The 23,527-nt window shown below is 40.1% G+C and overlaps 2 protein-coding genes across 2 annotated transcripts in view; one reads left to right on the forward strand and one right to left on the reverse strand.

Moving 5' to 3' along the window:
• Window positions 1–1,347: 1,347 nt before the first annotated feature.
• On the reverse strand, window positions 1,348–8,481 carry LOC311063223 (transmembrane protein 242-like). The gene is made up of 4 exons (XM_084082511.1): window positions 8,372–8,481; window positions 4,937–5,037; window positions 1,988–2,125; window positions 1,348–1,768 (listed from the first exon to the last, which is right to left on the reverse strand). Exons 1-4 carry the CDS (start codon window positions 8,460–8,462, stop codon window positions 1,658–1,660), a joined length of 441 nt encoding a protein of 146 aa, XP_083938637.1. The 5' UTR covers window positions 8,463–8,481; the 3' UTR covers window positions 1,348–1,657.
• A 4,005-nt stretch (window positions 8,482–12,486) lies between these two features.
• LOC311062991 (palmitoyltransferase ZDHHC14-like) overlaps window positions 12,487–23,527 on the forward strand; it is a gene marked incomplete at its 3' end in the record, with an annotated part of 52,291 nt that continues 41,250 nt past the window's right edge. The window contains exon 1 of the mRNA XM_084082210.1: window positions 12,487–12,886. Coding sequence (XP_083938336.1) covers window positions 12,594–12,886 — 293 coding nt within the window. The 5' untranslated portion in view covers window positions 12,487–12,593. The remainder of the gene's footprint in view (window positions 12,887–23,527) is intronic.

Consider the following 23,527-nt stretch of genomic DNA (forward strand, 5'->3'; position numbering starts at 1 on the left):
GAAACCCGTCTATTGAGGACAATTCAGGTGGGCCAGATCTCCACTGATGACACACTCCGCCCTCCAATCATTCTGACACACATGACACATGGTTAGTAACCATGACAACCACACCAGTGACCAACTTTCGTTTCGGTAGTGACCCAATGGTGAAAAAATAAATGTACTAAGTCCAGAGCTCGATGAATGTTAGGGACCAAAAAAAGTGTCACTACAATTGCCTGAAACGTACTCCTTACAGGTTTTCGGGGGGACGATTTTGGCCTCCACACTTACAGTGATTTTTTCGGATTTAACTTTCGTTTCGGTTTCGTTTCGGTAGTGACCCAATGGTGAGAAAATTAATTTACTAAGTCCAGAGCTCGATGAATGTTAGGGACCAAAAAAAGTGTCACTACAAAGTACTACCAATCAACTCTAAATTGCCTGAAACGTACTCCTAACAGGTTTTCGGGGGGACGATTTTGGCCTCCACACTTACAGTGATTTTTTCGGATTTAACTTTCGTTTCGGTTTCGTTTCGGTAGTGACCCAATGGTGAAAAAATTAATTTACTAAGTCCAGAGCTCGATGAATGTTAGGGACCAAAAAAAGTGTCACTACAAAGTACTACCAATCAACTCTAAATTTCTAATGTTTCGGATTTGATTTGAGCTAAAAAGCATTATTTTACACTTTGGGCTATTCATAAATAGCAGATCTACAAGCTCATAGCGCTGCACTCGGTGCCGCGCTATGAGCTTGTATATCTGCTATTTTTGAATGGCCAATGAAATCTAAAGTGACACAAATGCGTTCCAGGTATCAGTGGGTGTAAATCCAGTGCTATGGGAAATACTACTTTCCCTTTTTTTGTACCAACAATAGCGGACAGGAGATAAGTTAACAGCCCCCCCCCCCAAGTTCCAAAGTTCTGAGCAGAACAAGAATAAGCCTAATTTATTCTTGGTGGTATGATGGTGTTGCGTGCCAAAGAAGGCCGATCCACAACCTCTGGAGTCCAGATCTGCTATTTTGGGTGCGTGACTGTTGGTTGCCGCATAAATAAAGCATAACTCCCCTTGCTTCACATGACTGGAGACTTTTTAGCATGCTGGGAAGCAGACTGCAAGAAATTTGCTGGTCTGAGTCCATGTAGACAACCCTTGAGTTTTACCATCAATCAGCCCAATGGAGCAGTTAAGTGACCAACATTAGAAGACTCTGGTTGTACTGGTCAGCTCCCAGTGACCAACAGTAGAAGACTGGTTGTAAAACAATCTGGCCCTAATGCAAATTGTCTTTTATTCACATGATGGCTTGTCTGATTAAGGCTGCAGAACAGATTAACCCTTTCTTCTTTATCTGTAAATGATTTATTATTTTCCAGATGGAAAATTCAACGAACAAAAAGGCAAATGTGAGAATGACACATTATATACACAGAAAAATAAAGTGAAATGAAAATAAATAAAGTAAAAACAGACAAAAGGAGATAGAAATCTGTGTTGAGGTTGGCGCTATAACACAAGGATTGATATATCAAACAGTAAGAAGTCCAGTTCTTCGTATATTGTTCCGCTCCATAGAGTCTCATTGTCCACTGTAGTCCAATCTTCCTTGGTAGGTGGTACAGATATAAGTCCTGGCTCATGAGTTCAACCAAAGGCTTTCTTCTTTATTTGGTCTTGAAAAGGGACTCCCATTCTGTTTGGGAGTCTGTGTCGGTGTCTGGGTTCTTGGGGATGGCGGGGACGATGGACTGCATCTTCTGTCTGAACTCTGACAGCTGGAAGAGACGAGGAAGCTTAAATAAGACCCAGCACACAGGTGACATATTATGTAACGACCACTAAATTCTACCACGAGTGTAACAATTAATTACAGTAAGATGAAGACAATTCAAGATGTGTGTTTGGTTTTGACAGCGTGTCTACATACAAGTGTATGGTGTTAACAGGTGTAATATAATTATAGATACCCTGTCTGGAATAGCATTAATACTTACACTATGTATACCCAGGGCCTTCCATACTGTAAAGCTGATCAGGCCCACTCCACACCAGGCATACAGGGACCCCCAGCCCAGCGCCCTTAGAGCCAGGGACGCGCCGCTCTCTGGGGCCACCGCCGTGGCCGTAACCCCCTGGGTGGGCACACAAACACATGACGTTAGTCACATTACATTGAACATTTGGTGGAAGTTTGTATTAAAATTAAAATAAACAGAAATATGCACTTTTTAGAATGTCAATAACCTGTAAGGCTACTGTAAACACAGCTTATCTAAACCAATGCAAAGATTTTATATTGTGACGTGTAGGGATAATACAGCAATAGAGATAAGCGTTCTGGTGGAATTCAAGCCTAGTCTTGTCGTTGTTGGGCAGAAACCTTGGATCTCAATATTTCATCTTTGTGTCTTTTTTAAAATAAATGATTTCCCTATTTTATTATGACATGCCCAAAATAGGGACGCCGGGTTGAAAGTGTCTGTGGGTTTTATAAACATTTAACCGATGAAAAATGCTAACAAGAGCTTGTGACTAAATAACTACAGTACGTTGGATCCATTGGAATACAGGTGATTTTTTTTTTCTGTTTTGGACATCGAAGCTTTTCACCCAACGAAGAGAGAGAGATCAAAGAGGATACGGGCAAAGAAGTAAACAGTCATGAGCCAGATTCCACCCCACGATAACCGCAGACTGACCTGTACCTACGTCAGTGATAAACACATTAACAGGTTGAGCCGCCAGGCAGCGCAGACCACCCTCAGTAATGCCCCCTTTCTTGTGTGACATTGCGCCTGTCAACAGGCTGTGCAAGACACACAGCTATCTATATGCCACTAGTCTGGCTCAGGACACTTCACACAGGACCTCCTTAGTACTCTTCTCAGCAATCCATCTGTGTTGGTGGACCGTGGTGACCTCATAACACGCATAGCTCTCCACGCTGAAATCTAATTGGACCACTTTACGAGGGCCCTGTTTGCCCTGAGGTCCGTGTTGACAACCCGCAGATAGGGGGTCTGGCACCAAAAATAGACTCTTGAACACAAGGGCTCCCTTGTTGCGAGCGGCCAAGTATATCTAAAAAACAAATAAGAGCCCTGGGTTCCATGTGCGTCATCTTTAATTAGCTCCTGTGAGGAACGAATGATCACGCGGAGTTCCAGGCCAATTAAGTGGAACGCAGGGTTTGCATTTTTTGCTCTGCGTCTGAACCCCTCGGCCCATTGTAACACCCACAAAATAAAAACAAACTCTTAAAGGACGACTTCACCGCTTTTCAACCTATCTTCATATAATTGGTCCTCACTAATACTCATGATAAAATGGTACCATTTGTTTCTACTCGGTCTGTGTCTCAGAGGAGGGCTGTGGACAGTTGAGAGTCCCGTCTACCAGTGACATCATCAATGGAGAATCCAAGCTAATAGAAACTGCAGGCTTTCTATTCCTGGAAAGTTGCAATGCAATAAAAGAAGGCATTGTTCTCGTGTTAATAAAAATCTAAATAGAATATGTGAAATCTTGTTTGAAAAAAAAAATCATGCCTAACGATGTCACTGGTAGACGGGTTTCTGGACTGTCCACAGCCCTCCTATGAGACACAGACCAAGTAGAAAGAAATGGTACCATTTTATCATGAGTATTAGTGAGGACCAATTATATGAAGATAGGTTGAAAATCGGTGAAGTCGTCCTTTAACTACAAGGACACTGAGCTGAGAGAGACAGACCTAACCACTTTCAACCTGGTGTCCCTATTTTGGGCATATCTTCACTAGTTTTACATGACACTGTCTGTCATATGACAAAGTATAAAAAATAGGGCATAGATTTTTTTTTAACAAATATCAAAAGATGGAATAAGGAGATACAAGGTTTCCACCTGAAAGCGCCCAAAGTCTAGCCTGTAGGCTTCAAACCTCGGTTAGTCTTTGCAGAGAGAGCAGAATGCATTTGATAAGCGGTAGCTCAGCCTTAACATCCATGACAGTGTCACTTTTGTCCACAGGTGAGAGTTGATCCTAACACATCACACATGCTGAATTGTCCGTTTCGTTTTTTTCTGCATCAGTCAGACTGTAACAGGAATGACCGTTCGGGGGATTCCTGTCTGCCACGGGCCGGTTCTGGAGGACCGCTCCTCCGATCAACTTGACACAATAGACAATGGACTCCCTTGGGTCATCGCCAATGCATCCCGCCAAGTGTGAAGTTGAACGGATGAGTGGTTCTCAAGACATGCCAAGGACCAACAAACATGCAGAGGTTCCTGGAATTTATAGATTTTGTTGTATTTCTTCTACAAAGTAAAACAAGAAAAGAAACAAACAGTTACATTTTTCTAGTATTCCTTAAGAGTAACACACTAGCTTATTACGGTTTGCATCTTTTGAAATGAATAATTCCATGAATGTGGGAATTAAGACCTGACAAATGCCTTCTAAATCAGTAGTTTCTCAAACGTTTTCGTAATTCAAAATGATTTAACATTTTTCAAACACTTTCAAGATTTTTCAAAGATCTTCAAAAATAGAAGATGTATAAGCTCGCAGTGTGGCACGAATAAATAGCTTGTATATCTACTATTTTTAAATAGCCAACGCTAAAATCTAAAATGACAGATGCTTTCCCGGTTTTAATGGGTTAAAACAAAAAACAAAAAAACATAAGTGTGTCATTTCGGGTTGGAGTGAGACGAATAAATACTGCAGATCAGCACAGACATGAGTTCCATTTGGTTTGAATGAAGAATGTGAATAGTATCATTCAGTTACATTTTAATGGCATGATTGAACACAGAAACATGTCCACCCTAATGCCAACACTGTAGTCAACATAACAGATCATATTGACTGTCTTGTAGTCAACATAACAGATCATATTGACTGTCTTGTGAGTGTTACACAACACAAAATCCTGTGTATTTCTTTTCCATCATACCTTATAGAACCATTTGGGGCTTTTCTTCTTCGCCAAGGCCAGAGTGGATCCAAACCCAGCGACCATCCCAGCGGTGGCCACTGTGGTGAGGAAGGCAGCTCCTGGACAGACAGAGTACAATCACATGGATTAAAGCTAAATCTCATCTCACGACTGAAAATGTTTGTATGGCTATTGGTCCTGGCCTAGTGTGCAATTTGTGAAACAGCGTGAAAGGAACACCCCACGCTAGCGATGTTTCCTAAACAATTAATACAATATGTAAAAAGTAATATTGTTCCTGCTGTTCTACATACTGGCAACCACCAGGTGAAGACATCACAGACTTGAGGCTTTAATTAACCTTTGCTTTTATGAAATATCCGAGACCATTAGGGTTTTATGGAAGATGGTTCTGAGTAGTTTGACCACTTCAAATGGTCTAATCTTAATATAATAACTGAAAATAGCCTTGTAGATCGGCTATTTTCTATAGAATCCAAATGACTGAAATCGGTCGTGACAGAACTTTAATCCATGCAATCACATAATGACAATGAAGACGTATTACACATCAGGTAATGTACTGAAGACATATTTACAGTTACACGTGCTAAAGGAGAAACAAATTCTGTGAGTGCATAATCTTATGTCACCCGTCTAATAAACACACAGCGTTGATAGAAGTATTCAACTCAAGAATTCATCAGTGCCATGCTGGTGAGGGTGACTAGTACAATAATGTATAATTGGGGGATAATTGGAGATCATTATCGTATTAACCCATTGAGACCTGAAGGCCGATTCTACATGTCTCCTAAACCTCAACAGTCAACAGAAAAACGTTTGTTTCTATATCAGTGGTTCTCAATCTTTTTCATGTCAAGGACCCCCAAAATTATATGTATTTGGCCACGGACCCCCATCAAAATATGTTGTTCCAGGGACCCCCAGAAGCAAAGATTTGAGTAAAAAAATGTTCGCTTTAAAAATATATATATTCAAAGATTTGCACACATTTTCACGATTTTTCAAAAATAGCAGATCTACAAGCTCTACAAGCTATGAGCTTGTAGATCTGCTATTTTTGAATAGCTCAAAGTGTAAAATAATGCTTTTAAGCTCAAATCTAAAAATGACACAGTTCCAGGTCTTAATGGGTTAAAATAAAAGAAAAAAACATTCTGAATCTCCATAAGCTTCCCTGTCTTTGACAACTTGTTTATTATTATTCCATTTCTATTTGATATTTTCAATTTTACACATGAACTAGAAATATCGTGTCATGGTTGTATGCCTGGCAGTATTGTCGTTTACGTCTTCGTAGCCAGACAGCTATTTCACAATCTCTGAATGCTATATAGAGTCTAGCCCGGGATCAATAACATTATCGGGTTTCTGATTCGTCAGGAGCGGAAATAACTTTACGTCATCAGGCGGCCGGAACCAAGGGTGCCGGTATCACCCAAAATAATTCCCTGCGATCAAGGGCATCATAATTTTAGGGCCCACCCAATAAAACCCTTGAACCCATAGTTTAGCTTGGACCCGAAAGGGTCCATTTGGTTTCATTTTACACTCTCAAGAGTTAAAGATCTATAAGGGTCAATTTGGTTACCAACTCTCCATCATTTAGCTGGGGGGCCCACCTGAAACCTCCTCAAGGACCACTGGTGGTCCCCGGACCTCTGGCTGAAGACCCCTGGACCATAGTTTATGTAGTGAATGAAGACGTGTGTTGTGTGAGGTCACAGTGACCTCGACCTTTGACCACCTTCTGCTTCCTTGAGTCAAAGTGGACGTTTGTGCCCAAAAACGTCACAACATTAATTGCCTCTAGACATTCCTGAGATATCGTGTTAACCACTATTTTATACTTAGGCTATTTTGAAAAACAGCCAATCTTAACAGATTGGATCTGCCATTTTTTGAAAGATGTAGATTTAAAAAAAAAAAATGCATTACATTTTTTGAAAATGTTTGAAATGTTTTTGAAAATGTTTGAAATGTTTTTGAAAAATGCAGAACCTTTTTTGAAAAGTTTAGTTGGGAGTCAGTCACACCAGGGTGAAAGTGGTTAATGTTAGGACAAAACAAAAAGCCACGACACTCCACCGGCCGAGCCATAAACATGGTACAAATGTCCATATTTTAGGAAATTAATAATACAAATATTGATTCACCATCTAGTGGATAAGATCAAAACAAAAGGTAATTATTCTAATAAAAAATGATTTAAGATTCAGACAATAACAAGGGATGGAATAATGTGCCTCTAAGCTAGCCTTGGATCGAGACTATCATAGATGTATGTTATCGATTATGACATTTGCATATCAATCATAGATATGCAAAATCAATAAGAAATACATCTATGATAGTCTTGATCCAAGGCTACCTCTAAGCACTGATTCTACAATCCCTACTGCAAGCTCAGCTTATAGATTGGCAATTAAATACAATCTTGACAAATCTTTTGTTATGGGGGTCCCTGGCACACAATCGTTTCAAACGGGGGTCTGCGGTCAACAGTGGTGTGAAAAGTACTCATATGTTTTACTTTAAGTAAAAGCATCAATACAAGTAAAAGTCCGGAATTCAAAATGTACTTCAGCAAAACTACAAGAGTATAGGTATCAAAATGTACTTAAAAGTACACAAAGTAATAGTACTCGTTATGCAGAATGTCCCATTTCACAAGTTTTCAAATGTTTAAAAATCTATTGAAAATAGCATATCTACAAGCTCACAATCTCGCGACGCATTGTGAGCTTGTAGATCCACTATTTTCAAATGGCCGAACAAAGTAACAAGTAACTAAAGCTTTTAAATAATTGTAGTGGAGTATAAAGTACAATATTTGCCTCTGAGATGTAGTGGAGTAGAAGTAAAAGTCCTGAAAAATTAAAATACTCCAGTAAAGTAAAAAATACCTCAAAATTGTACTTATAAGTACAAATCTTATGCTATGGGGGTCACTGGCACAAAATCTTTAAAAATGGGGGGTGGGGGGGTCCACGGCCACACACATACACACATATCATCATCTGGGGGGTCCTTGACATGAAAATGCTTGACTCACTGACATTAGCTGTGTTGGCATGATGGAACCAGGGTTGCCAGATTTGCTTATTATAATTTCTTCGCAAGATCCTGTTTGAAAATAGCCAATCTACAAGCTCACAACGCGTCGCGATGCGACGCGTTGTGAGCTTGTAGATCTGCTATTTTCAAATAGCTGATGTATATGTTAATAGTGCTCATGTGGCCCATAATCGCTTCTTTTGGGCTGGTTTTCCTTAGACCTGGTTGCTTGTTTCTCTCACAGAATCTGGCAACACTGGATGGAACTAGCAAGAGCAGAGAGGTCATTAACATGAGAATTATACAATAAGACAACAGCAATGAAGAGCAGCGACTCTCTGACAAAGTGAATAATAAGTTAATAATGCTTACCTTTCAGCAGGAATACCTTGTCCTCATCCTGTGTTTGTTGTTGAACATCAACAGTGACATTCACCCTGCTTTCCTCCTTCTCCGCCGCCATGTTTGTTTGTTGATGCACCACCACGTGATGCGTCCGTCACCGTAGAACGCTCCGGCTAGAAACACGTACCGAGGTAGGAACGTTTGAAAGTGAATACTCTATTACAAGTAAAAGGGCTGTGTTCAAAATGTTACTTGAGTAAAAGTACAAAAGTATTGCCATCAATATATATATATAATAAAGTAAAAGAACTAAAATGTTTTAAAATAGCCGATCTACAAGCTCACAACGCGTCACGATGCGACGCGTTGTGAGCTTGTAGATCTGCTATTTTCAAATAGCCTATGTATAAAATAGGGCTAAAGTGGCTAATGTATGTTTTATAATATAATCATTTATATCTGCAAAGTAACTAGTAACTAAAGTTTTAAAATATGTTTTTTGTGCAGTAAAAGTACAATGTTTTCCTCTGAGATGTAGTGGAGTAGAAGTAAAAGTATTGAAATTTGGAAATACTCCAGTAAAGTAAAAAAAATACCTCAAAATTGTACTAATAAGTACAGTACTTGAGTACATGTACTGAGTCACTTTACACCACTGCACTAACCGAGGTAGGAACGTTTGAAAGTCGTGATAGGTGGTAAAAACAGATGAGTTCTATTGATGCTTATTTCTCTGGAGGGAGTTCATCTCGCTGGAACTCAATTAACCAGGGAGTTGCCTTTTATACCGTTGGCTGCGGCCCTGGTGTCACTACGGTGACGTCACTCATATCCATATATGGAGCGGGCTATGTGAGTTATGCCCAAACCTGGGACTATGATGTCAGTCCTGGACGTTTCGGTTTAGCTCCATATATGGGGTTCCAGGAGGGGTTCTTCTCTGATGTCAGAGTTAGGTAGGTTAGTTATCTCCATGTATAGAAGTCTAGGAGAGATTCTATGATGTCAGACTTGGGGAGGTTGATTGTCTCCATCTATGGGGATCTCTATATATGGGAAGGTTGGGATTCGAAGAGGTCACTTGGGGGGTCGGGACTGAATAGGTCATTCATCCCCTTATATAGGTGGGGCATCCTGCCTTGGTCCACCATTGCGGTGGTATCCATCTATGGCTATTGCTGGCAAGTATGCCCTCATTGCCCTGGCCTGGATGTTCTTTACAGGTGGTCTCCTTCTTAATGCTGTGGTACTTTTAAGCCATTGCCCGCACACCCGCAGGTGCCTCGTCTTTAGTAATAAAAAAATACACTTTCGCTTACTCACCAAAACAAAGACGGGTTTAAAATGTTGACTTGAAAGTCTACTTCCCTTAGTGGGAACACTCGGAGCCCCCAACCTCACGTTTAAAATACACTTTTTGTCCAGAAAAGAAGATATTTCACCGGATGGAAAAATGATTTAGTCACTCCACTGCGCCCCCTACAGATCTGGTCAATGGAATTTTTCTATTGACCAGATTTTACCTCCCGGTAAAATATTTTCGTTGCTGACCAAAACGTGTATTTTAGACGTGAGGCGGGGAGATCCAAGTGTTCCCACTAAGGAAAGTAGGTTTTCAACATCTTAAAACAGTATTTTTTTGGGTGAATAGTGAAAGTGTAGTTTTTATTTTTACTAAAGACGAGAGGCTGCGGCCGCTGCGTTACCGGGGGTGTGCGGGCAACGGCTCGAAAGTAACATAGCGTTAAGGAGAACTCCTTCTAACGCTATGGTATGGACCAGCTGGGCACCTCGATGTAAAATTGCCTATTTTGTCCAAAATGTTAAACAATAAACATGATGTGAACATGCACGGTACTTCATTATGAGACTTCGTTTTATCCTTCAACGTCTTGTTCATGCCACCAAATGACTGGATAAACAGGTTTTGTAGCAATTGTAGAAATATTAGACCTTCATTGTCAAATCTTTAAGCATGTTCTAATCGTGTTTACTTTGTATGCTAAAAAAATCCAAACTTTTATTTTTTAACAACAGCTCTTCCTTAATTGGTGCCCACCTGAATACCTGTTACCCATCAATTAACTGCTACATACATTAACCACTTCAGCCCTATGTATACTTAGGCTATATTCAAAGGATTTTTATACATTTGGAAACTTGTGAAATGAGACATTCTGTGTAATGAGTAGGCCTACTTTTACTTTCAGTATACTTACTTTTGTGCTTTTACTCGTATATTTCAAGTATATTTAATATTCATAATATATATATTTTTTGTGTTGATTGAATACTTTATTTGACAATACGAAATGCAAACAGTACAGGTACAGTCATACACATTTTTAATACCAGACTTACCAGATTTATTTGTAACAGAGTATTTCTTTGTGGTTTGATTGATTGATTGATGTACTTTATTTAGTAAGACATGAGAACAGTACATGACAGTACATAACAGTACATGGAAGTACAAATTCGCAATACAAGGTCTACTAAACTGGATAGCTCATTAAGCACTTAGCTTGTTTAAGATGAGATCCCCATGCACACAAATCATGATGACATATAAGAGACAGACAGATATACACACTACTATACAGAATGTCATACAATCAGTTTACAGGTTACGAAGGGTGAAAAATATGTACAAAAGAAGAAAGAGAGAGAGGGGGGGGGGGGGTAGGTTAGGTTAGGACATGGGGTAGGTTAGGACTTGGACAGGGGCCATTTTTGAATATTGGTATTGGTACTTTTACTTAAGTACAACATGTGAGTACTTCTTCCACCACTGGTTATAAGAAGGAGGTTATGCCTTATGCCTTTATTTTGAAAAAATCATCAACCATTAGTTTTGGCCAAGCATATGTGTGGTTGTCAGGTCTGGTCCTATTTGTGTGGTTGTGTTGTATGTATCAGATCTGGCCTCTGGCAATATATATTGCTGGGGTTGACAACCATACAGCACACATTTCCCTGGAGGAGGTGGACAACGCTTGGCAGTTATATCTCAGGCTGCTCTATATATTATATAAATATTATATATTTTACATTAAAAAAAATCACACTTGCTTTGGCACTGTATACACACTAACACACAATGCTGTCCATGTCAATGGAGAGAGAGAGAGAGAGAGAGAGAGAGAGAGAGAGAGAGAGAGAGAGAGAGAGAGAGAGAGAGAGAGAGAGAGGGAGAGGGAGAGGGAGAGGGAGAGAGAGAGAGAGAGAGAGAGAGAGAGGGAGATATATATATATATATATATATATATATATATATATAGAGAGAGAGAGAGAGAGAGAGAGAGAGAGAGAGAGAGAGAGAGAGAGGAGGGGGCAGCCTGTAGAGAGAGAGCTCAAACAGACCTCTCTCTCTCTCTCTCTCTTTCTCTCTCTCTCTCTGGAACACATCGGCTCTGTTCTGCAGGGTGGGAGGAGGAGGAGGAGGAGGAGGAGGAGGAAGCAGAAAGATGCTCGGCGTGGGATTTGCGGAAATATTTCCCCCTCACATCACATCACATCACAGTATACTCACTCACTCACCTCCTCCACCAGCAGCCAGGCACCAACACCACGCTATCTATGGATGTGATGTCCACCGTGTTGGTCTCATAGAGGAGTCATCCTCTCCTCCTCCACACGGTGAGGAGGTGTTATAAGAACAGGGTGATCGGGTCCATTGGTCGGACTTTAAACAGAACACGGTTGTGGTGTGAGCAGCAGCCAGGACGAGCTGTGAAGAAGGACTATTATGGATCATTATCTGGCTTCATCTTCCTCTCCTTTGGACCAGCTGGTGGAGAAAACAACGTGTTTTTGCTTGTGTTTTGTGTAAAAAAAAGAAAGAAGCTACAGCTGAACAACAGCGTCTAGTTTAGGATTCTAAACATAAATAGGAGGATAAAAAAACAAGAATGGAGAGAGAGCTCTGATCTCACCAGGGTTCCATCCATCCTGATGATGATGGAAGAAAAAAAACCTTTTAAATGATTGAAATGTGACTGACAACAAGGAGGAGAGAGAGGAGAGAGAGAGACCATTTAAAATTGAACATAAACAAATCAACCCGATCGATCGGGTTGATATATGAACCGATATTCGATATAATCGAATATCTGATTCGATACAATCGAATATCGGATTGATCGTGTTGTTATTATTAAACCGTTTTTTTCGATCATTTGTTTGATCGTTTTGTTTGTTTGTTTGTTTTGGTTGGCTGGGGAATCGTGCGACATCTTGTTGTTGACAGATGCATCTGGCTCTGGACCACCACCAACAGCAGCATGAACCCGGCTCCTCCACCATGCGGGAATGTCAGTACAATCAGATTTGCACCCGCAACTCCTCGCCCGGAGGAGCCGTGGAGGAAGAGAGCCGCCTGGCTAAGGGCAGCAAGAAGAAGAACCGGAGGAAGTGGGAGCTGTTCCCCGGCAGGAACAGGTTCTACTGTAACGGCAGGATCATGATGGCCCGGCAGACCGGCGTGTTCTACCTGACTCTGCTGCTCATCTCTGTCACCAGCGGCCTCTTCTTCACCTTCGAGTAAGTAATCTGGTATTTTTACTCTCTGAGAGTGTACAAGTGTAGCCTCTTCTTCACCTTCGAGTAAATGTGTGTGAGGGGGGAGGAAAGTAATCTGGTATTTTTACTCTCTAAGAGAGTGTACACATGTAGCTCTTCACCTGGCTTCCAGTAAGTGTGGGGGAAAGTCATATGGTATTTTTACTCTCTGAGAGTGTAAAAATGTTAACATTTGCACTCTCTCAGTAGCCTCTTCTTCACCTTCAAGTAAGTTTGGGGGAAAGTAATCTGGTATTTTTACTCGCTGATAGTGTAAAGATGTAACATTTGTACTCTCAGTGGCCTCTTCTTAACCTTTGAGTAAGTGTCAACACTGTTGGAGGAAAGTAATCTGATATTTTTACTCTGAGAGTGTAACAATCTTACATTTGTACTCTCAGAGTTACAGAATTGTGATTTTGACCCCCCTCCTCAAAATCACATTTGAACTGGGGACCCCCCACCCTGACAAACACTTAGAATCGTAGGAGTTGAGGCATTACATTTTGTTTCAGTCAGTTCCACAGATAAATATTGTGAAAATAATCTACAAGCTCACAACGCCTCACGTTGTGAGGTGTTGTGAGCTTGTAGATCAGCTATTTTCAAAATGTTTGCCTCTTTCTTATATTATTTGACAATTTGGCCAATGTTTTCTTAGTTTGCGTGCTGGTGTTGTGCTGGTGTAAATAGCAGATCTACAAGCTCGCCATGCTTCACATTCGTGACACGTGGTGAGCTTGTAGAGCTGCTATTTACAGCATGCAACACCACCAGTGTGCAAATAAGTATAAATCAGGCTTAACGGAGAAAAGCAATCTGATATTTTTACTCTGAGAGAGTACAAATGGAACATTATTTTGTAAACTCTCACACTCAGATCAATTCTGTATCTCGAGTTACAGAATCGATAAAGTGATTGTGGTGGAAAGAAGTACTCAGATTTGTAAAAGTAAAAGTAGCAATATGACATAGAAATAGTATCCGGTTTAAGTAAAAGTCCTGGAGGCCTATTCAGAAATACACTTGAGTAAAAGTACAAAACTATTGATCTTAAACATATATTTACAATAGGCTACCAAACTTAAAAGTGCTCATTGCAGAATGGCCCATTTCACAATCATAGTATTGGATTGTAATTAGTGCATTACTTTGCTCATCATCACTTTAACGTTGAAACTTCTAAAGGTGGGCCTTGCTTTAATTACTGGGTAGCTTAACCTATAATTATACATATTTTATCTGTCAATTGTGTCACTTACCCTACCTTTAATCGTCTATAAATCTGAAAGAAACAAAAGTAACTAGTAACCAAAGCTGTCAAATAATTATTGAAGACAATATTTGCCTCTGAGAGGCAAATAAACTGAAATAAAGTACGTCAAAGAGTCAACTAGAGTACATGTACTTGACTATTTCTACCACTGAGTGAGTGTCAAATAGTGCATCAAAGATGAAATCACTATATAGTCATACAGATCATATAGAGTTATGATCCCCACTAGCCATGGTTCACATGACGCTTGTATACAAGCGTCTCATGGTGCCGAGTCCCCCTGGTTTATAGCGGTGTTCGATTTTTGTTACATTGCCAACTCTCACATGTACATACACGTTCAGATTTCAAATATAAAGTGCTTCCCCCCGAGCCACGGATGTTACAAGGCGACCCGGACCGCGATAAGTTCCCGTATCTCCCGTATTGTTAAATATAAAGCATTTTACTCCGATCGCCGGCTTTAATCCGATTTTCTCCAAATTGTCTCCGATACTTTCAACCATGCGACACTAATGGTTGGGAGGTGTATTGAACTCTGATATATACAAAAAAAAAACAATATGGGAGATACGGGTACTTATCGCGGTCCGGATCGCCTTGTAACATCCGTGGCTCAGGGATAAGCACTTTATATTTGAAATCTGAACGTTTATGTACATGTGAGAGTTGGCAATGTAAAAAAATCGAACACCGCTATAAACCGGGGGGACTCAGCACCATGACTGTCATGGTATGACAGTCATGTTTCAGGGCTAGATCCCCACATAACCTGGTGTCACCCCATGCCATGCTTAATAAGACATTTTATGAAACAATTCAACCTTATTGCACCACGGTATATATACACCCATGGCCATATGTCCTTATAGTGATGGAAAAGCAAGACAGACTATGTTTGATGAAGTACTTTCACGTACTGTTTAAACCGACATGGAATTTCTTTTTTTATATATGATCTGTTGAGTATTGCTAAGCCTTAGGTCACACTCTCCAGTATCACACTCTCTCTCTCACACACACACACACACACACACACACACACACACACACACACACACACACACACACACACACACACACACACACACACACACGTACTCTATATATATATCACTCTCCCTCTGTCTCTTGGTTCAATCAGTTTGTCCAATTTCTCCTGTACCAGAAGCAACGCTGAAGCAAGTCTCCCTGTGAATCCACTCTAGTACAGCTTGATTACCTCCCTCTCTTCTTTTCTTCCCCTCTTTTCTCTTTCTCTGAAAGACAATCAAATTGGACATGGCATCAGACAGACATTTAATCTCCCCCAAAACAGCCCTGATGTTTCCATGGCAGACATCCAGTAGAATCCAACAGAATACAACCTTTCCCCCCTCGACCACTTTAATTTGCCCGGCAGACTTTATGTAAATGATAGTAGTGACTAACGTTCTCAGGGCTACTGGGTTTGTTTACATCAGCACTGATAATCTAAGCCTAATCTGATTAAGGCCATCGTACGGCATACGGCTGCATGCTTAGATTACTAACAATCTCCTAATCTCATTATGCTGATATCTGACGAGCCAATAGACAGTGGTGGAAAAAGTAAAAAAAAAAAATGTTTTACTTGAGTATCAATACCACAATGTAGAAATACTTCATTACAAGTAAAAGTACGGAATACGAAAAGTACAAAAGTATTGGCATCAAAATATACTTTAAGCACCAAAAGTAAAAGTACTCATTATGCAGAATTTCAAGTTTTCAAAATGTATACACATCTTTTGAAAATAGCCGATCTACAAGCTCACAATGCGTCGCGATGTGACGTGTTGTGAGCTTGTAGATCTGTTATTTTCAAATAGCCGAAATATATATATATAGAGCTTAAGTGGTTAATGTATGTTTAGTAATACAAATCTAAATCTACAGAGTAACTAGTAACAAAAAAAATCACACCCTGTGTGAAGGAAGCGGTGCCTTTGGGGTGGGGCTTAACTCATTTCAGTTCGTCCCTATTGGTGGTCTCAGTCCACTTACCAAATGTGTACTTGGTAGCATGCTGCAAACTGGAATGATGGCTGTTTAAAGGCCAGCCAATGGGCAGACAGAGGGGGCAGGGCTTAAGTAATTACAGTTCGTCCCGTATTGGTGGTCTAAGTCCACATACCAAATTTGGACTTGGTGGCATGCTGCAAACTGGAGTTATAGCTGTTTAAAATCCCGTGCTCATCCCGTGCTCATGCGGGCGGACGGACATAACATACGCTGGGGGTCCAGTGGCACGTGTGGCCAATGAGAGGAGAGATGGCATAGGCAATCTCCAAGTCCGTGTGTGTGCGTGTGTGTGCGTGTGTTTGTATTAGGGGTGTGCCGATACACTAATTTCACGAAACGATACGATACGATATTTGGCTCACAACTTCGATACGATTTCGATACGATACGATACGCACTTTTTTTATTATGAAAATATATGGAGGAGAAAAAAAGAAAATGCAAACAAATAATTCTGTTTTTGCATTATTCAGACATGCAAACTTGTAGCTTTTCAGCTACAATAGCCGTTTTGAATCCAAATAGTATGACACCTGACCCGAAAAAAAAACATGTTGTCACTCTTTTCACTTCGGGGCCGTTTGCATGCCTGATTATTATGATTGTAAAAAAAAAAAAAAAAAAAAAACATTTTTTTTTTTTTTTCAAAAACGATATTTTTTTTTTCCAAAACGATACATATCGTCGCGAAAACGTATCGCGATATATCGCGGGACGATATATCGGCACACCCCTAGTTTGTATGTGTTGCTTCTTTGCCGTGCTCATCCCGGGCTCATACGGACACACAGACAGACACACAGACACGGAGTCAAAGCCAAGTGTAGAGCGGTTGGCACCGCTAAAAATCAAATAATTGTAGTGGAGTAAAAGTGCAATACTGAGATGTAGTGGAGTAGAAGTAAAAGTATAGAAAATTGGAAAACACTCCAATAAAGTAAAAGTACCGCAAAATTGTACTTAGTTACTTTCCACCACTGGCAAAATCGGTTGCCATGCACTCTAACAATCTGATGTTAACCAAATTAAGAGTAGACTCTTCCTCAACTGTCGCCTATATACCGCATGGGTTTTGTTGATGATGGTGCACTTGTAAATGAACCGACCTTAATCTGATGAAGGCGAAAGTCCAATTATACCGTAGCAATTGTCATACAAACCCCCGCCCCTACGTCTGATGATCTCAATTGGTGCATGGACATAATCTGAATGAGCGTAACGCAATTAGAATATCTCTAGATTGCTTTGCACAGGCTTTCATTTCTTTTTTTGGCCAGAGCGATCAATGCTTAACACGATTATTCCCAGTAGAACATAAAGTGTTGTGTGTTGCTTGCAATGTTGCATGAACCCGCCCCATTGAAGTGAAGCGAGCGAGTCAAGCGGCTCTTCTCTCCACATTCCACGGATGGAGGCATATTGAATGTCAGATGTTTTGATAGCCAGAAATGAAGAATTACAGTGAGTTGAGCGAACGAAATACCAGGAAGGGCCTCCTTCTCTTTCCAAGAAACAGCCTGACCAGTCGACCCGTTAAGACCCGGGAAAGCATCATGTATCATTTTAGATTTCCTTGGCTGTTCAAAAATATCAGATCTACAAGCTCATAACCTTGTAGGTCTGCTATTTTTTTTAAATTAAAAACGTGAAAACATGCAAATCTTTGAATATATGTATATATTTTTTAAAGCGAACATTTGTAACTCAAATCCTTGCTTCTGGGGTGGTCCCTGGAACAACATATTTTGAGATGGGGGGGGCCAGTGGACAAATACTTTTAATTTTGGGTGGTCCTTGACATGGAAAAAGTTGGAGAACCACTGATATTATAGCAACATACGTTTGGAAAAAAGAAAAAAAAACTGTTAGTATTTAGAAGACATTTATAGAATCCCCAGAAGCAAAAGATTTAAGTTACAAATGTTCACTTTAAAAAATTAAAATAAATATGCATATATATTCAAACTAAAGATTTGTACGGTACACATTTTCACGATAAAAAAAAAAGAGAAACAGATCTGCAAGCTCATAGCGCGTTCCCGGTCTGAATGGGTTAAAAGCCACACACTTCTGGTTGATTTCGACGAAGAGACTTCAGGCTTTGTGGTGAAACCGTCTCTATCTGGATGAATCGGTCACACTAGCCTCAGACAAAACCACAGTTCAGATCAATTATGATTTATCCTTCAATGTCTTTTACAAGGACCAGACATCAGTGTCTGTTCTTTTTCTCAGGGTCATAACGTCTTGGATACTCTTTTTGTTCTGTTGAGAATTAAACGTAATTTTGTTAACCACTTTTTAGCGCTTTATATGGTATTTAACCCATTAAGGCCTGAAGCGGTTCTACAAATGTCTTCGAAATCCCAACAGTTGTCTGAAAAACGTATGCTTCTATATCAGTGGTGCTCAAACATTTTCATGTCAAGGACCCCCAAAATAATGTATTTGGCCGCCGACCCCCATCTCAAAATATGTTGTTCCAGGGACCCCCAGAAGCAAAGATTTGAGTAAAAAATGTTCGCTTTAAAATAATATAATATAATAATATAATATATTCAAAGATTGGCACACATTTTCACGATTTTTCAAAAATAGCAGATCTACAAGCTCGTAGCGTGGCACTCGGTGCCACGCTACGAGCTTGTATATCTGCTATTTTTGAATAGCCAAAGTGTAAAATAATGCTTTTTAGCTCAAATCAAAAAATGACACAGATGCGTTCCCGGTCTTAATGGGTTAAAAAAGCCGATCTACAAGCTCACAGCGCATCGCTTTGCCACATGTCGTGAGCATTGGACATGGAAGGGATATCCGCACACAAAATATGTATTAATACAGCATGACAACGTTTCGACAAAACATTGTCATGCTCTATTAATACATACTTTGTGTACGTATTTTTGTTCAGCTCCTTTGGACTATATTTATTGTAAATTTGTACATCACATATTTGTTGCTATTGGGAGAGCTGGCCAAGAGAGCAGCATCAAACCAACAGAAGTTGCAAAAGACAATAATGTAGGCCAGGCTTCAATGTACAGCGGTTAAAAATGCAAACAAAGGATAAACGGCGTGACTTCAAGGGCAACGGTAGAAATAGCCACATAATATGGGTCATACACATAAGTTGCTTCGAAAATTTGATTATGAGATTATAGTGATACAGCCCTAACGTCCCTGATAAGCACTGTCAAGAATGAAGGCGTTTGATTCATTATACAGCAGTGGTGGAAAAAGTACTACATTTCTTTACTGAAGTAAAAGTATCAATACTGCAATGTAGAAACACTCTGATGTACTTGAGTAAAAGTACAAAAGTATTGGTATCAAAATGTACGTAAAGGACCAGAAGTAGAAAGCAGAATGTCCCATTTCACAAGTTTTCAGATGTATAAAAATCTTTTGAAAATAACAGATCTACAAACTCAGTTTGTAGAGTTTGTAGTTTGTATCAGATTTTGTAGCTTGTAGATCAAGTGGCCGAAGTGTATATACTGTTGGGCTGAAATGGTTAATGTATGTTTTGTAATAATAATCTAAATCTACAAAGTAACCAGTAACTAAAGTTTTCAAATAATTGTAGTGGAGTAAAAGTATAATATTTGCCTCTGAGATGTAGTGGAGTAAAAGTACTGAAAATTGGAAATACTCCAGTAAAGTAAAAAATATCTCAAAATTGTACTTGAAATGACCCGAATACTAAAGTAATGACTGACACTAGGAGCACTGCGACCGACAAACAATTACAGAGCACACGCTGTGTCTGTCAGTGTAGACAGAGATGCCATTAAGTTTTCATACATGTCTGACGCACCACAACCAGAATGCTCCGACTGTTTAGGTGCTGCTATTTATGGAGTCCCTAAATGATGAGACTGGTGTGTGTGTGTGTGTGTGTGTGTGTGTGTGTGTGTGTGTGTGTGTGTGTGTGTGTGTGTGTGTGTGTGTGTGTGTGTGTGTGTGTGTGTGTGTGTGTGTGTGTGTGTGTGTGTGTGTGTGTGTGTGTGTGTGTGTCACAGTATGCAAACCTGTAATCACATTTCATTGGCCCACCAATGCCTTCAGCTGAGCATTGCCCGATAAGATTCGTTTGACAACCGAACCATTCTTTTTAACCAGATGTTCTCAAACTACGGGACGGTCACTGGACTCCAAGTAAGGTTGTGGGAAGGAAAAATGTGTCCCCCAAACAAGTATTTTGTGAACTACTAGAGCTTTAACCTTTTTAACAAAAAAAAAAAAATTACCAACATTTTTCACTTACCCAACCTTTAAGTAATGCAGGTGTTTAACAATAATTGAACTCTTGACAAAGTAAAATGAAACCAAATGGACCCGTAAGGGTTTACACTCTCAAGAGTTAAAGATCTATAAGGGTCCATTTACCAGCTCTCCATCATTTAGCAGGGGACCACCTTTGTGATGTATACCTTGTGAATGTGTTTCCTTTTTAGCTTTTTTTAATCAAGGTTCTGGCAACAGATATAGGCTATATAACGTATGCTTCCCTTTACAAATGTTTATAGAAACTTTTTTTATAGAAACACCGTAGCTTTTAAACTACGTTGATAAGACATTATTATATTTATTTTAGTATTTAGTATTTTAACTGCCATTTCCACTATAAATCAACTGTGTGTGGGATCGCCAAGAAACTTTTCCCATGAAATGAGGTTGTGGTATAAAAACAAGTTTGATAACCCCTGATTCCACCCATCAAAAACCGGGAAATCATCCGTGTCATTTTAGATTTTCATTCAAAAATAGCAGATATACAAGCTCATATACTTGTGCGAGCATATGTACATGTGCTATTTTTGAACATTTTAGGAAAAATCTTGAATACTTTTGATTTTTTTAACACAAATCTTGTCTTCTGGGGGTCCCCAGGTCCAAAAAACTTTCAGAGGGGGTCCGCAGCCAAATCCATATCAATCTTGTTGGGGTCCTTGGCACGAAAAAGTTTGCGAACCACTGGTTTAGAAGGCGTTTGTGGACTCGGCCTCAGGTCTTAAAGGGTTAAAACCCAAATCTCAGTTTGAGAGAAGAGGAGAAAGGAGAAAGCGAGGAGTTATTGTTTTGTTTTTTTGTCCCCCATCGGGGTCATCCTGCCCCCCCGGCTCCCCCGTCCCGTCCCCCAGCTGTCTGTCTTTCCTCTTCTTTCTTTCTCTCTCAGATTCTTCTCTTTCCTCTTTCTCTCTCTCTTTCTCTCTCTCTCTCTCTCTCTCTTCATGTCTTTCTCTTCTTTCTTTCTTTCTTTCTCTCTCTCTCTCTTCATGTCTTTCTTTCTCTTCCTTCTTTCTCTCTCTCTCTCTTCATGTCTTTCTTTCTGTCTCTCTCTTCTTGTCTTTCTTTCTTTTCTTTTCTTTTCTTTTCTTTTCTTTCTCTCTCTCTCTCTCTCTCTCTCTCTCTCTCTCTCTCTCTCTCTCTCTCTCTCTCTCTCTCTCTCTCTCTCTCTCTCTCTCTCTCTCTCTCTCTCTCTCTCTCTCTCTCTCTCTCTCTCTCTCTCTCTCTCTCTCATATCGTGTCTTCCTTTCTTCCCACGGCGCCCCAGTGTTCCTGGGGGTTTCCAAGGTAACGGGTTCCCCTCCGAGGCTGGTTGTTGTCATGTAGGAACAGCTTGCATCTCCTAGGTAACAGCAGGAGATCCAGTCTTCTTCCCGCCTGTCCGTCTCACTCTCGAGCCTGATTTCATACACCGAAAATAGCAGATCTACAAGCTCACAATGTGTCACGTCTGTGACCAGGCCTGTCATATTATTACTGTACATAATCACATGAATCACACAATTATTTGAGATAATCGCAAATATTTTTGCATAATCGCCAGAATCGTTTCCGTTCATCTGTCTAATAGCAAAAATAGCCGATCTATAAGCTCACAATATGTTTCGATTCGTCGCGTTGTGAGCTTGTAGATTGGCTACTTTCGCTATTTTTTAGATTTATTTGATACTGTAAGTGTCAAATTATTAAATGCACATGCTTGCTTTGGCCATAGAACGTTATTTATTTTGACTGTCAGTCATGACTGGTCATTTCTGTGTATGTATTCAAGAAATTTTTCATATCTGGCCCTTGCAATTTTTGTTTACGAAGCCTGAAAGGCAAGCAGAAATGTAATTTTGATTCATATGTTCCAATGTTCAATGCCAAAAACACAGCAATTCTTTCTTTGTACGTCATCCAAAATCTCATGATCGTGACAGCCCTATACATTACATCAGTGGTTTTCAACCTTTTTCATATCAAGGTCCATTATTTATTCGGCATTTGAGCCACAGACCACCGTCTGATGAGATTTAGCATCTCAGACCCAAAACGTAGAATATTTTGTTGTCGTTGGATGAGATTTCGTCCACAATGCTGTATTGATGTTGTTACCATAGGAGAGATGACTGGCAAACGTTGATCAAAACAACAATTCTTTAATTAAGTAATGCAGATGTTTAACAATAATTTAACTCTTGAGAGCGTAAAATGGGTTTCATTTACGCTCTCAAGAGTTAAAGATCTATAAGGGTCCATGTACCAACTCTCCATCATTTAGCAGGGGACCACCTGGAACCTCCTCAAGGACCACTGGTGGTCCCCGGACCACTGGTTGAGAACCACTGCATTGCATGATCTGCTATATATGGATTCCCTAAATGAGGAGTCTGTGACTAAGGTGTGCGTGTGTGTGTGTGTGTGACCCTATACATTACACGGCACATAGTGAGCTTGTAGGTCGGTGATTTTTGTCGTGCGATGGAGTATAAATCGGGCATTTCATGATGCATGCTCCACTGCATTCTATTTCTTTTTCTGTCCATAAACATTTAGACATAAACATGAGAAGGAGGCACTTGAGGGAGGAGAGATCCAAGGTCAGGCATGACCAGAATTATTCATTTGCCTTTTTTTCTTTTTACAGCGTGACTCCTCAGAATTCAGGCAAGCCGTCTAGAACAGTGTTTGGGGTTTTCGGGGGGTCCCCAGATGATTAGCTTAATGTGCAAAACAAAATTCTCAGTGTATACAGGGTACCAGCACATTTCTAAAGTTACAATTTAATGACTTTTAAGACCTTTTTACCAAATTGGTCTAATATTGTGTAAGAAAGAGGCAAACGTAGTGAAAATAGCTGATCTACAAGCTCACAACGCCTTGCAGTGTGTTTGTAGTTTGCCTATTTTCACAAAATGTATCTGTGGAACCGAGTCAAAATAAATGCCAAATCATATTTTAACTGGGGACCTCTCACCCTGACAAGCACTTGGAATTGTGGCATTATATCTAGTTTGACTCGGTTCCACAGA

Source organism: Gymnoscopelus microlampas (genome assembly GCF_963454915.1).
Source record: "Gymnoscopelus microlampas genome assembly, chromosome: 16".
Lineage (NCBI taxonomy): Eukaryota > Metazoa > Chordata > Actinopteri > Myctophiformes > Myctophidae > Gymnoscopelus > Gymnoscopelus microlampas.

What these genes read in the sequence shown, in the direction of transcription:
- LOC311063223 (XM_084082511.1), bottom strand. Translation starts at nt 8,462, where the DNA reads ATGGCGGCGGAGAAGGAGGAAAGCAGGGTGAATGTCACTGTTGATGTT. An exon ending in CAAGGTATTCCTGCTGAAAG is followed by an intron (nt 5,038 to 8,371) that starts GTAAGCATTATT and finishes CTGTCTGTCCAG; the next exon opens with GAGCTGCCTTCCTCACCACA. An exon ending in GCCCCAAATGGTTCTATAAG is followed by an intron (nt 2,126 to 4,936) that starts GTATGATGGAAA and finishes GTGCCCACCCAG; the next exon opens with GGGGTTACGGCCACGGCGGT.